Below are 13803 nucleotides of genomic sequence, written 5' to 3'. Positions count from 1 at the left end.
ACTTCCTCATAGTCCTCGTTCTCGGGAGCATCGAAGCTGCGAGTTTTCTGCGGTGCCTTTTTATACAAAGATATAGGTCGATGCTTAACTTTCAGAACAGCTGTGTTGTCACAACATGCTCTGGCTCCAGGCCTATATGCTGAGTGCACAGCGGCCTTGGCCTAGTCAAAAAAGGTAAAGTGGCTAACTAGCAGATGTCAGCTGTGGTGGGAGCGGTCCCCCTGTCCCTCTCTGGCCTGGGTTCCAAACCCTTAATCTGTCTCCTCCCCCTTCTCCACCCTGGGGAGAGAAGTGAATGAGCGGGGGAAGAGGAGGAGAGGGGGGAAACTTTGGATTGAATCAGGTGTTGGGTAACTAAGCCAACATGGAGGTAATGAGAGGCTGTTAAGATGGCCATCTATGAAATGATTAGTAACACTGTGAATCTCACTTGATGATGTTGTCATGAGAAAAGCGATCATCTGAGGTAACCGGCGTGTGAAAGCTGCTCGATTTAAGTTAGTGACATCGTCGTGTTTGGTGTGTTAATTCAATTGAAAGGTTAGCAGAGCATCTCTCTGCCTCTGCTTGGCTAGTAGCTTAGTTAACAGTGTGGCCTTTGGAAGACTGTCTAGACTAGTAGCAGTGGGCTAGCTGGCTGAGACCACACTGGACTTTTATATTCATTATTGAGCAGCTTGGGAAGCTGAGCAACTCGCTGAAAGCCTCCTCACAGCAGCCCAGTGCCACAGTCCATCTGAAACATTAATTAGGCTTGTCCTAGCCCGGGCCACCTCCATCATACTATCTCCCGCTACCACACCCATCCACACGAGTAAACACACAAACAGAAAACGCACAGTCCTCCATAAAATGCATCCATGTACACCTCACCTGCTGCTCAGACTAAGTGGTGTCCTGACCTATGCAAATATTTTGACTCAGTGTTTGGACTGGTCAAGCACAGCTGTTTAGTGCCACAGCCCTGTGTGGTGGTGGTGGGGCTGTATACTATATACTTCACATCAGTATTTAGTTGATCTATTTTGGTTACATTTGGTCATTCAAAGTTTACTCTTAAATCCCTCTACATTGTTAAGTTTAGCTAAAGATTTCCTTATGGTAATGAAAAAACAGTATCTGAAGTCTGATTGTTTATGTTTATAAGTTTACTGAACAATACAGCAACATCATCCTATACTGTATAGTAGTGTATGAGTGTCTAGCTTCTACGGGAAACAAATACATCGTATTTATTGCCAATTTGTATGATTTTATTTTAAAGTTTTTGGACATTCTGTCATTCAATTTACACAGTTATCATCATTTGTCTAGTAATATTTGCTGTTTCTTATGTTACTCAGTGGGTTTTAAATGTGCATTTTCAACATTAATTTTCAAATTTTGTCCAATTTTTAATTGTATTGTTTGAAATATATGTACGTCAGATTGATCATATAATATAATATGTGATAGATTCATTAGATAATAATAATTATAATCATAATGTAATGTCATTTTTCCATCTTTAATGGGGTGTCTATTCTTGCATATGAATTCACATGTTTTGGAAAAAGCACTGCTAATATTTGTAAGCTTGGGAGGGATGCAGATTTATTTTGTCTCATACTGTGTATAGATTCCCTGCCTCCCTGAGCGATGTATTGAATTTTGCATTGAACTGGGCAGATTGTCTAAGTGTAGAATAACACATCTGCAGCCTAATGTTTGAACACATGTGTACACAGTGACATGTCCGATGAACCAGTACACCGCTGAGCCAAACAACTGCGGGAAAAATGAAATGGGGTTAATCAGTAACTGGGTGAGCCCTGTCAAGTCATGAGCTACCCACTTGCCTAGTCAGGGTAAGATAAATGCTGGGCCCTCCCTTTGACATGTCAGTGGTCGTCAGCTGAGGCTCAGGGTGTTCACGGGATTTACACTGATGGAATCTGAGCTAATTGAGCCGGCATTGACTTTCCGTACAGAACTGGACCGTCTCTTGTTTCAGGCCCTTATCAAGTATGAATACATGTGCAGAAAAACAAAAAAAAACAAGCTCTGGTGTAAGGTGAGCTTTTCCCTGATCACCTCCTTGAACTTGAAAGGAGCTGTGGAGCATGTGCATGTCTTCCTGACCTCATTCTGCCCTGCTGCCACAACACTGAATAGCCCTGTGTGGACACTCTGGACGCCTCTGTCTTTGAAACTTTTCCTCTTTTCCACGGAGCCATATCTGTTTATCTGTTAGTACACAAAGGGGGAGTTATTATGACTAGAACAGACTGGCACAGATAACGTTTTAAATGGCTGTTTCTCACACAGACACTACCGGCAATATTGTACCATTGATGTTTTTGAATAATTTGTCGTATTCAAACTCTTACACTGGCTTTAATTGCTCCTTGAGAGTGACCTCAGGTACCCTGTAAGTGCCGGTGGTACTGACTGGTGGTATATGCCTACTTTAAAAGTAGGACAAAAATGAAAAGGAAGAAAGAGTGGGGAAAAGACATGAAGGCATGAAAACTGCATTAGGCAGTGGCAGCCAACACAGAGAGAAGGATGTGAATGATTCAAGAGGCAAAAGGATTAATAATGCAGGACTCCCTCTCTCCCTCCATCCCAGTGTCCCTCCTTCTCCCTCCCCTCCACTCCCTTTGCCCTCTGCCTCCATCCTTTTGTATATCTCTCATTCATTCTCCACATCTACTGTATTCACCCCTGATTTGTCCTCCCTCTTTGTCAAGTCACTGACCTAACCAGTAGGGGGAGCTCTCATCATCAAGCCTCTCTTGCTTCTCCCACTTCTCAGTCCTCCCCTGCTGTGTGTGCAGGTTTGAGCGTCTGCACCAAGTACAACAGTTTGAGTGTGTTGCTCATTGACTGTTCCCCATGCCTCTTTTTGCAGATGGGTGCTCGATGTAAGGTGTGTGTCCACGTGTCTCCCCCCAACATCACCTGTGTCACCTCTGTCAGTGCTCTTTCTCCTCCATACCTCATCACCCTCACCTAAGCCATGGGCAGAAATGACCTGGCCGTGGGAAATGATGACCTAATTTAATTGCAACACTGATGGCCCGTCAGGAGGCTTTTAATTACCTGCTCATGTTTCTCTCTCTCTCTCTCTCTCTACATCTCTCTCTCCCTCACCCTCTCCCCCTCTCTCCCTTGATCCTACAGGACAGAGCTCTAATGGGCAGCATTACCAGGCTATGTGACAATGCCATAGCACTGGAATCATTCAAAGGCTCTGAGAGAGAGACCAACCCACTCTACAAAGATTACCATGGTAAGAACACACACACTCGCTTATCTTTCTGTCTCTTTTCCATCAAATACGCACACACACACACACGCGCGTGTGCGCACATACACACACACACAGGCAGTGCATTAAGGCTGGGGCTGGGCTGTGGATGGAGGCAGGGCAGCCCCCTTGCAGGCCAGGCTGTCAGTGCGTGTTAGTGTGCTGCTGCTCAATCAGACGTGCTCCTCAGTAGACAGGCCGGGGGGGATTCAGCTGCCACGCTGTACCCCCTCTCCCTCGCACCCTCACCTCCCCACCATCCCTGCCTCTCTCTCCCTCCCACCCCCCACCCCCCCTCCAGCAGAGCCTCTCTCCCTCTCGCCTCGCCCCCTCTCCATCCCTAGTCCCATCCCTTGTCCCATACCCCTGAGGCTCTGGAGCAGAGCAGACCAACACTGGGGAATCGATATTCTCACCATCACTCTCTCTTCCTCTCTGCCTCTATCTCTCTGTCCCTCGCTCAATGTCTCCATGGCCAGCATGCTCTGCTAATAAATGGAGGGCAAGGCTTTCAGTAGGGGAAGAGGACACTGGTTAAGGGACAAATGGAGAGAAGGGGATGAAGAAAAGAGGAAAGCAGGGCACTGTTGTTTGCCTCCCTCTACTCTCCCAGTCCTCACCGTCACTTTTTCTGTTCAGTTTTATCATTTCTTCCTCCTCCCTCTTGTTTCCTTCTTTTCTATCACTCTATCACACTCTCCACGCATAAAGGTCAGTTTAAGCGAGTGGGGTATTTTTAGCTGTGCCTCTCGAACTCTCCCACTCACTCTTGCACTATTCCTCTCATTTCCCCACTCCCTCCCCTCCATGGGTTAGACAGCCCTGGTTGTGACAGATGAAGAGATGAGGAGTAAAAACACTCAATGGCAGGTTTTGGTTTCATCCAACAGAATGTTTTATTTAGATAACATGTCCCATAGTGATCGCATTCCTCTGCATTGAAAAGCAAGGTGGCTTGTAAACATATGCGTGTTTTAGCGAATAATTTGGTTTTTATTGTATGAATGAATTACAAAAATGTCCTTTGGAATTCGCAATTAATGTCATTTGAATGTGTTGTTCAAAATATATTTGCCCTGTGTTTAACCAGCCAGTGAAATTCTGGTTGGGTTATGAAATACATTTATGTGTATGACTGTTTTGATGTGTGTTCATGAGTGCAAACGCATCTGGTACGAGTGTGAGAGAGCGTGCGGATGCGCGTGCGTGCGTGTTTGCGGCACAGTTCAGGGCTGCTCAAAGCATGCTGGGAAGCCTGTCACTGCAAATCAGGCAAGGGGAAATCACCCAAGTGCACAGAGGAGAGAACCCACCATCCCCCACTTTCTCTGTCTGTCTCCCTTTCTCCATTACTCCCTCGATCTCTTCTTTTCTCTCTCTCACGCTCATTTATACCACTCCACTTCTCCAGTATTTTTCCAGTTTTATGAAAATGTAACTTTATGGTCAAAGGAAAATCAGAAACAAAGTATTCTGGGGACCCTAACAGCAAAGGCCCCCATTTCTATTTGTCCCCTGTCCTTCATTGTTCTAATGTGTCTCTAATAGTTGGAAATTTTCCTTAACAGTCACCCATGCTCCAGCAAATAGGGAAAAAATAAGAGAATAGGACTTAAGATATAGAAAATGTCATAGACTGTAAGTGTGATGTTTGATGCAAACACTGTCATCTGTAAATACCAGTTTGTTTGTCCTAATTTTATTACTAAACACAACTTTCTAGTCACTCATGTAGATGAGTTTCCTTCAAATCACAATTTTCACAAATGCACTTTATAATGGTGGATCTCTGAAAGCTTTCTTTTAAGACGCTAACTGTGAAACTTGCTTCAAGGGAAAACATGTTTCTGTAGACAAAGAAAAAAATGGCTACCTTTAGTTACCATAAAACTTATTTGAAGGTTTTATCATTCATAACTTTTTGCAGTTACGACAGTTAAACAGAAATATCTTGTTGCATTTAAAACTAATTAAGCCATCTGTTTAATGTGTTTAACAAAACAGTTCATTAGTATATTAAATCAGAGTGAGATAATAGGTTTACTGAGTAAAAAACGAATTTCCCCCAGGGGACAATAAATAAAATGAAGTGAACTAAAACAATTTGTTCAACTTCTTAGTTGTATTAAGTTGTGATCCATGGCACACTCTGCATGTGTGCCATGAAATCTGGGAGAGGAATACAGCTCTTACACATTTTACAATTCACACTCAGCAAAAAGTTATTTGTCATTTATTTGTTGTATTTGTAAGAACTTCCAGCTTCAGTCTGCCCTCTCTGTCCTTCACAGGCCTGCTACATGTACGCCAGGTACCTCACCTGAACTGTCTGGCGAGTCAGCTCCCTGACCACAAGGACCTGGCCTTTAAGCTCAAGAGAAAACAGTTCAGCATTGAGGTAGGTTGTCTGGGTCACTTAGCATCCCCAGGGTTTACTCTATAAACAAAACATAGGTGTTCGCTGGTCCACCCCTGTTGTTGTATTTTAAGTGCTGTTTGTCAGTTATATATTTTTGTTTTGTTGCCCCAATTCTACTTCTCTAATGTATTTTTGAAGCTTGCCATGTAACCATTAACCTAAAACAAGAGCTGAATTTAGGCGCAGCAATTATTTATTAAGAAAGCCATTACATTTGTTCCATTCATCTTGTTCATAGCGGTGTTGAAATTAAGTGCTGATGATAGTCTCTCACGTAAGCCAAGTTCTGTCAACCTGCGTTACCTTTTATCTATTATTGGGTGGCAAAATCAAAGGTGAAGCTATTGATTATACACTGTTGCTGCCACACTTTCTCCAGGAGGCAACAGAGTGTGAAAGATTTCTATCTATATGCTTGAATATGCAATGGAAAAAATACTGGTGGCAGCTAAGTTGAAAGTTAGTTCTGGTATTCTACAGTATTTTGAAGTATTTTGAAATAACTAGTGATGACAGATCACAGCCATTTATGCTGGACAGAAAGTAAGCAGCTGCAATAAGCCGCAGTATCTCTCAAATCAACAACACAATGCACAGTAGATGCTGTCCATTCTTTCTAGAGAGACTTTATTTTCTTTGCATATTTCTATGCAACGAAATTAGGTTTGGCATCAATATACACTACTTATTAGTAGCATCACAACATTCTAGCAGCTTGCTGTTCATTCACTTCCTAGCCTGGAACAGCAGTGACCTGTTGGAACAGATACGCAGCAGGTGTATTTTAAACTATGGTCTATAAGCTCATTTGTATCTGCATTCAGTCATTTCCAAATTATTTTCTGAGACGCCTTGGAGTGAGGTTTGAAGACTTAATCTGTTGGTGTTTTATTGTTTTCTTTAGAGATGATTGTTAATTTTTTTATTTTGATTTTTTTGCATCATAGCTTGAAATCTGATGATAGGCGTGACCTTTTTAGGCTCATGTAGAATAGAGGCATTTACACTTCTTCATCCATTTTTGATTTATGATTATTCAACCTCTTCCTGTCAAAGATACTTCCATTTTGCATGTGTCACATGATTACTCTCACTCCGAGCAATCAATCTGTCACTGAACTACCACTCTAGAGACAAATTAAGGGGCCCTCCTCTTAGCTCAGGCTCATGATTGGTCCTCATTACATTATCATTACCTTATCACACCCTCTGGTCCTTGGCTCTTAGTGAGTTCTATTGTCTCAGGCAGGAGGTGAAAGGGACAAGAGGAATGCCAACCCCCACCATACCTCACCACATTCGACGGTCATCCCCATCCCCTCATTTTCTGCCAGCCCTGCACCATCCCTCTCACTCTTTCTCCTGTCTGCATCGCCCCCACCTACCCCCTTTCTCTGACCCCCCAAATAGGCCACTCCAGTATAGATTTATAAGGTCCATAAAAGTCAAGGTGGTTATCCTCAATGGTCTTTTAATTAGGCCTCTGTATTGAGCAGGCCAGGGGGCACAGCCTACAGAATCCTTGAAGCCCTTAGCGGCCTGGATACCATGTCATATATCCAGGCAGCACACTGTTAAGACCAGGCTTTGTCTGTCTTCCTTGTTTAAAGAGCTTTACTGGAGTTTTTTTTTGTTGAATGCGGTCCATGCTCCTGTGATGCCCTCAGAACATAGCATGATAAGAAAATTTCACAATTTTGATTGTTGACACAAGAGAGCAATAATATGAAATGTCAATCACGCTCCTTGGTCGTGACACATGGGTTATGTAGCAGGGAGTTTCCCAGAGAACATTGTATCATGTCATCAGTTATGCACTAAATCAATCAAAACACATATTAGTCATTATTCATTTTAATGCACTATTATGTTCTCATGTTGTCTTCTCTGGGACTGCAATTGGCTGTCATTAAGGTTTACATCACCCGAGATGGAGATGTCACAATGGTATGAGTGCATTGTTGGCGTCACCCATAGCTGCAGAGCCATAGCTGCGGAGCCATAGCTGGGTTTTTAGATCACATACAGGACCACCGTTGTGCTCCGACTATGTGACTCGTCGTATACCGTGTTTGACCTGTTGGTCAACTGCCTCGGTGGGCCTTTGATTGACAAATGACACGCTGATTGGAGTCTAAGCCCAGTGTCTGACATGTGACAGCCCACACCATCCCTGCTAATCACCTCATTTACTCAAGCTACAGGACTCCTCTGCCTGAAGCCACATAATACAACACTCTCTGACTGAGTTTGTTCTGCAGTGCTCAGTCTGGCCTCCTTCGCACATCCATCACGGTGGAGGTAAAGCACTTCTCCTGCTGCTATATTCTTCTCAACTTTTGACTCCTTTTTAACGTTTGAAAAGCAGGAAATTTACCCTCTCTTTGCATATCATCTATCTGGATTAATTTGTGATACGATGATTGTTAATGACAGGTGATTGACAGCACTAGGTGCTCACCAGCTGGGTCAGGCAGCTACATGTCATCCCAACTGCACATGGAGTCATGTTGACGACTAATTTCTTAACTGCTGTTTGACTCACACCTCGATCACCTAGCACGCCAGGAACGCGGAAAAATACTTGTTTGGCATCGCGCAGATTGCAGCTTTTGTTTCTCATGAATGTAGTTAATTGTAATCATATTTTTTTTTTCGTAATTTGATCATTTTTTGGTATTAATTCCCAACCTGAAACTCACCACCATTATCAAGGCTCTGACGGCTCCTTGATAAGGTTGCCATGGTATCGGTTTGACATTTCCGAGAGTTCAAGCTGCGGTTGATGAGCAGTTATTAGCCATGAGGCCCGAGGCCAGAGTTAACCCATGGCCCTGTCTGAGCAGGTAGGGGGAGTGTTAGGTGTTTAGACAAGATTAACACATACTCATAGACACATACACAAACAATTTTCGCTCCCACACATGAAGATATTTACATTCGTGAGCACATAGTGATTGAGAAACGCAAGCACGCACCACATGTGACATAAACTTTCTTAAACATGCATATGTGTGGGAATTTTTTCCCTCTCACTCATATTAAGCCGACACCAGGCTTCTGTGAGTAGTTTCACAATTCGAGATGCTTTGAGGATGAAGTTCTGAAGAATGCAGATGGTACGCAATTACATTGTCCTTACCTCTGTCTGACCCTTTAAACTGACAGGCAATGTGCCTGTGGGGTGCTGGGGTGCTGGAGGCAGGTCACAGGGTCAAATACAGTATAAGACGGGGATTTGTGTCAAATTAGTCTTGTCTTAGAGCAGCTTTTTGGAGGTGTTTGTTGCACTGACAAACTATGTCACCGTGGCTCTGAAGTCTGAGGAGACAAAACTTTGTAGCCTTTGAGAACTTTCAGTTTTATGTTAAAGCAGAAGTAGGCGGAATGTTTGTGTTAATATAAGTCTTAAATAGTTATATCTTCGACAGCAATCACTTATATAGAGTGTTTGGTCCGAAACACGGGTCTGTCAGTCACTCTGCTCTGCTGTAAGCCGAGGAGAAAACTTTCCTTGTATCCTACAACCTTTATCCAATGAGGAGAGAGAACGACATAAAGGGGCAGCCCTCTCTGTGTTTGCAGCCAAGGGATGCGCGTGCGTGTGGTGACGTAGGGACGAGGGCAAGGACTGCTAACTCCATCGGCTGACAGAAAGTTGGCCAAAACGACCGGATCGCTTACTTCTGCTTTAATGTTTTTTTGTTTGGTTTTGGTTATTGGTATTTTGAAGTCAGTATAGTCAAGTCAAGAAGTTTATTATCACACAGATGTACAAGTACATGCATTGTGAAAAGCTTAAGTTGGGAGGGGGGTGCTTCACAATACGCATAAATAGATTTTTTTTTTAAACAGTAAATAAATAACAATACTAAAACCTATCTAAAAGGTTTAAAAGGAAGTTAAAGGAGTCCAGACCAGCTTACAAGGCCGCAACGAGAGTTCATAAGAAAGATGGAAGAGAGGAGGATTGCATATAATGATGTTTCCAGGGTTACTGTAGTTCACAGTTTCTGACAGTAAATCCAGTTCACACCAGCATCTGAGCTGGAATCACAAACTTCTGTATATCTGGCTTCACATTGAATAAGACAAACCAACCTTAGCCTCCTCCTTCATTCATCACAAAGAGGCGCAGCAGGGTCCAAACACAGAGGGCACTGGCCAAAAAAAAAGTTGGATCATCTGGCAAAACCATTCAACCTGGCTGAAACAGTGTAGCTCATCCGTCAATACACTGTGGTAGCCTCTCAAATACATGAACATTCCCAGTAGATCACTCATTAACGAGAACAGCTCTCGTGGTGTTTATCCTGCAGTCACTGCAAGGAAAGATGAATAATTGCTGCAGTGACTTTGCCATTGTGAATTGTAAAAACGGCTTTTGTTCACTGCGTTGTTTTGGCGTGTGATTGACAATGAGACTCATGGATATGTCAGTCAAGCTGCACTTCCTGGATTGAATTTTATCGACTCAGGCTTCCACTCAGGCAGCCCAGTGCCACAAAAAGCAAACAAACATGGATGCTTTGTGTTTCTTTATTAGATACAGTGTTAGACTGACTATACAATGCATTTTTGTGAGCCTCACATTAAAAACTCTGCAACTTGTGTCCAATGACTTTCCATCTCACATAACATGAACTTGGCATTAGGCAATTGAGTAAACCCTCTAGTTGAGAGGAGGGGAAGCAAATAGGGAGCAGAACAAGGGAATAAAGATGACAATTGTGCGGAGTTAGAAGAAGTCTTTAGGAGAAGAGGAAGGCAAACCGAAAGAGTCCGAGGGAGGTGTATGGAGTAGGTTAATGTTTCTTGGCATGTCCTCAAAACGTCTTTAAGACAACGCCTGTGTCTGCCCCCTGTTGAAGCCTGTGGGTGCCGAGGGAAGGGTGTTAATGGACCTATGTGAGGAACAGAGCGAAGGCTTGGAGAGGAGGGGGGGAGGCGTAAGCGGAGAGGAGCAGTTAAGTGATTCTCAGGTCAGGTCTAATTAAAATGAGGGCTTTTCCTTAGAGGCACCAAACCGTCTTATTGAGAGAGAAATAAAAAGGGAGGGAAAGAAAGAATTGTAGAAAGCAGAGCGAATTGGACAGAGACCCGGGCCTCAGGCCTTGTCTGTGTATTTGTTTATATGTTTGTTTGTATTCCATGCCTGGTCGTATATCTCGTTCCCCGAGTCTCAAATAATACTTGGTACCAAAGATCAGAGAAAAGCCAATAGTGAAAAGAACTCATAGGAGAAACAACTAACCTGACTCATTCAATACAGTGTAAATAAAACATGGATGTTTTGGCCTGACTTTCAGGCATTTGGGGTCGATGTCTTTCCATCTTCGGTTCTCTAACACTTGTTGGGAAGCTTTTATTGCACTTAACGTAACGACAACCTGTCTCTCCTCTGCTCTGTGTTTCTGGGAGGAGCTACACAGACGCTAACACAGTGAAAGGAGAGAAATCTGACAGCGAATAAGAGTAAATTGCAGCAGAGACTCTCACGCTGAGCTGAATGAAATGAGTGTGCTTAAATTGGGTTAATAAGAAATACAAAAAGGTTTTTGTTTGGTTTTTTTTGGTCGCAATAAGTTGCCCCACCCCCCCAAGGCACTGAAAAGCAATGCAATATGTACATTGAGAAGTGGATCTCAATGACTTAATATAAACAACAATCTTACTGAATGTCCTGAACCTATTAGTTGCATGCAGAAGAACTGAACTGTGATTCCTACGTCTGCCTTGGGAATCATGATCAGATGGGAATGGACCTTTTTGGAATAATATTCCACTTGAATAATTTATACTTCCTCCATTGGTGCACACCAGCCTCTGTCGCATTTTGGAATGAGGTGTGCTTATGGTTTGTGCATATATGAGAACCAGAGTGAGAGCTCGGTGCGGGCCAGTTAGTGGCACGCGATCGTACCCCTCAGCCGAACAATATTCACAACATACATCAGAGTTACATTTATTATTTAACAGGGATTTTATCTATTCTGCAAATGTGCATGTGTGTTTGAAAAGGCCCAGCTTGTTAGGTCTCAGTGCTGAGTCTCGGGTTTGTGGGGGGGGGGGGGGGGGTGTACTGCAAACATGCACGTTTTTGGGAGGGGGGTTTGTCTGACGTGGCGTCAAGGTAGCCCTGTGCATACAAGATATGTTTCTTCTCTAAGGTCAAGGTTCAGAAATAATTAAAGAAGCTGGATAAAACAATCCAGTGTGCTTTTTATTGTCAAATGCCCAGGGAGAAAAAGCAGTAGCAGTTGTGTTTTCTATGGTCGAGTCTAAGCTCAGTAAAGAGAATATCTGGGAGTTTGCCAAATGTGCTGCCCTCTGTACTGAATTATCACAACGCCGAAACATTTCTTGCAAACGGACAGCGTTAAAGCAAAACAAAACAGGGCATATGTGCTCCTCCTGCCAGGCTGAGTAAGAGTGTGGTCTGCCTGAACTCGCCCTGGAAGTGAAGCTGTTTCATCAGTGAGCAGTGAACCCTTAACATAGTCCATGCACCACTCAGCCCCCATCAGACTAGACTGGCCACACTGGACTCAGACCTGATTAAAGTAGTCCTAGTTGTCTTCAGCTCCCATTAGAGAGAGGAGGGAAAAGAGGCTGGAACTTGCATGCCACCCTCCATCCATGGGGTCTTGTGGTACTATAGGGTATGCATAAGTGCATTCAGAAAGGGCTCTCCATTAGCATAATGGTAGTGACTGGGGAACCACAGCCCCCCTGGTGCTTATAAACTGGGTCTTCGCTGTATCTTTGGCTTGTGAATCATTTCATTGTTATTTCCTTTTAGAAAATAGTGTCTAATTTTGCCTCAGGTGCATGCACTTTTGTCCTCATCATAAAAAGTGTTGGCAAGAGTGGCAAATGTGTTCACTGTAAATGCTGTGCTAAAACTTTACTACTTTCAGAGGTTTGGGGTCGATATCTGTAATTCAGGATTCCTAATTTCTTCTCGTCCTTGGTTATGTAGACCTAATACTTAGGCTACATCCACACTGATATTTTTTTTAGTTTAATTTACTTTAATTTACATCACTTTTGCTGCATTCATGCCTGGCATCCATACTCCATTTAACCCTAAAACAGAGACTTTTGGAAACACCGCAGGCCTTGTTTTACTTTGAAAACTCCGGGGTTGAAAGAGAGACCATAGACTTATAAACAATGATGCAGACACCCAGCTTGTCTCCTGAATGGGTCTTATTCGTCACGACTACCAGTAGTGCATGCAACACTGATAACAAATTACAAGCTTTGCAGACCTTGTTGTCTTTCCTACCAGCTGTTGTGCAGTTCAACTCTGCCTTTGCTGCTCCTTGTTTGCAACAAATCAACTGCAGGGTAAACAATCTGTTCCCTGTTTTTTGCTACATAATATGAATGGTCATGACATACACAGTTTCAGACATAATGTGTCATGTAAACATAATAGTGTGGACACTGTGGTAAGAATGTTGGTTAATGCATTTTCAACCAGTAATCAAGTGGATCTTAGGATTTGCAGTGATGCATATATTTTAATGAAGCCACATGTTTAAGTCAAAACACTCAGAGGTCGATAAATTAGCAATCTAAACAATGTCCATTCTGAAATCGCCCCTGAAACATTGTTGTGCTGTCGTTTCTGTGACTCGACTACTCGGTGGTAAAAGGCAGTGATTGTCCCGTTTAAAATGAAGCAGTGGCTTCACAGCTGTTGGTCCACAGAGAAAGTTAAAATTGCCATCATGGAGCACAAACAGCTCCATGGTCGGAGTGGTTCAAAGGTGGAATGTTGATCCGGAGCAGGAGCATCAAACTCAGGAAGGCTCTCTGCTTGGGTCCTAAAAATAACTTTCCCACACTCTCACCGCACAGTGTCCTGGGGGGGTCAGGAGGAGGAGTGTGTGTGTATGCATTTCTCTGTGTGTTGGCTCAGTGTTTATGTATCTTATGCTGTTGTGATGTGAACACATTTGAAAACACAGATAATATTTTAAATGTGCTGCTGTCTGAACACATATTCAGATAGTTTTACCACAAGCGTTTTTTTCTAGAATAGTCAAGTCTCTTCTTCCTCCTCATCAATAGTTTGACGTAA

General features: G+C 43.2%; 1 protein-coding gene across 1 annotated transcript in view; it reads left to right on the top strand.

Moving 5' to 3' along the window:
* elp4 (elongator acetyltransferase complex subunit 4) overlaps window positions 1–13803 on the top strand; it is a gene marked incomplete at its 5' end in the record, with an annotated part of 51802 nt that overhangs the window by 15886 nt on the left and 22113 nt on the right. Inside the window, 2 exons of the mRNA XM_083995773.1 lie at window positions 3166–3274; window positions 5584–5690. Of these exons, the coding sequence (XP_083851899.1) occupies window positions 3166–3274; window positions 5584–5690 (216 nt within the window). The remainder of the gene's footprint in view (window positions 1–3165; window positions 3275–5583; window positions 5691–13803) is intronic.

This window comes from Trachurus trachurus (assembly GCF_905171665.1).
Source record: "Trachurus trachurus genome assembly, chromosome: 3".
Taxonomy (NCBI): Eukaryota; Metazoa; Chordata; class Actinopteri; order Carangiformes; family Carangidae; genus Trachurus; species Trachurus trachurus.
Note: the sequence above shows the minus strand (reverse complement) of the source record. Positions and strands in the feature narration are given on the sequence as shown.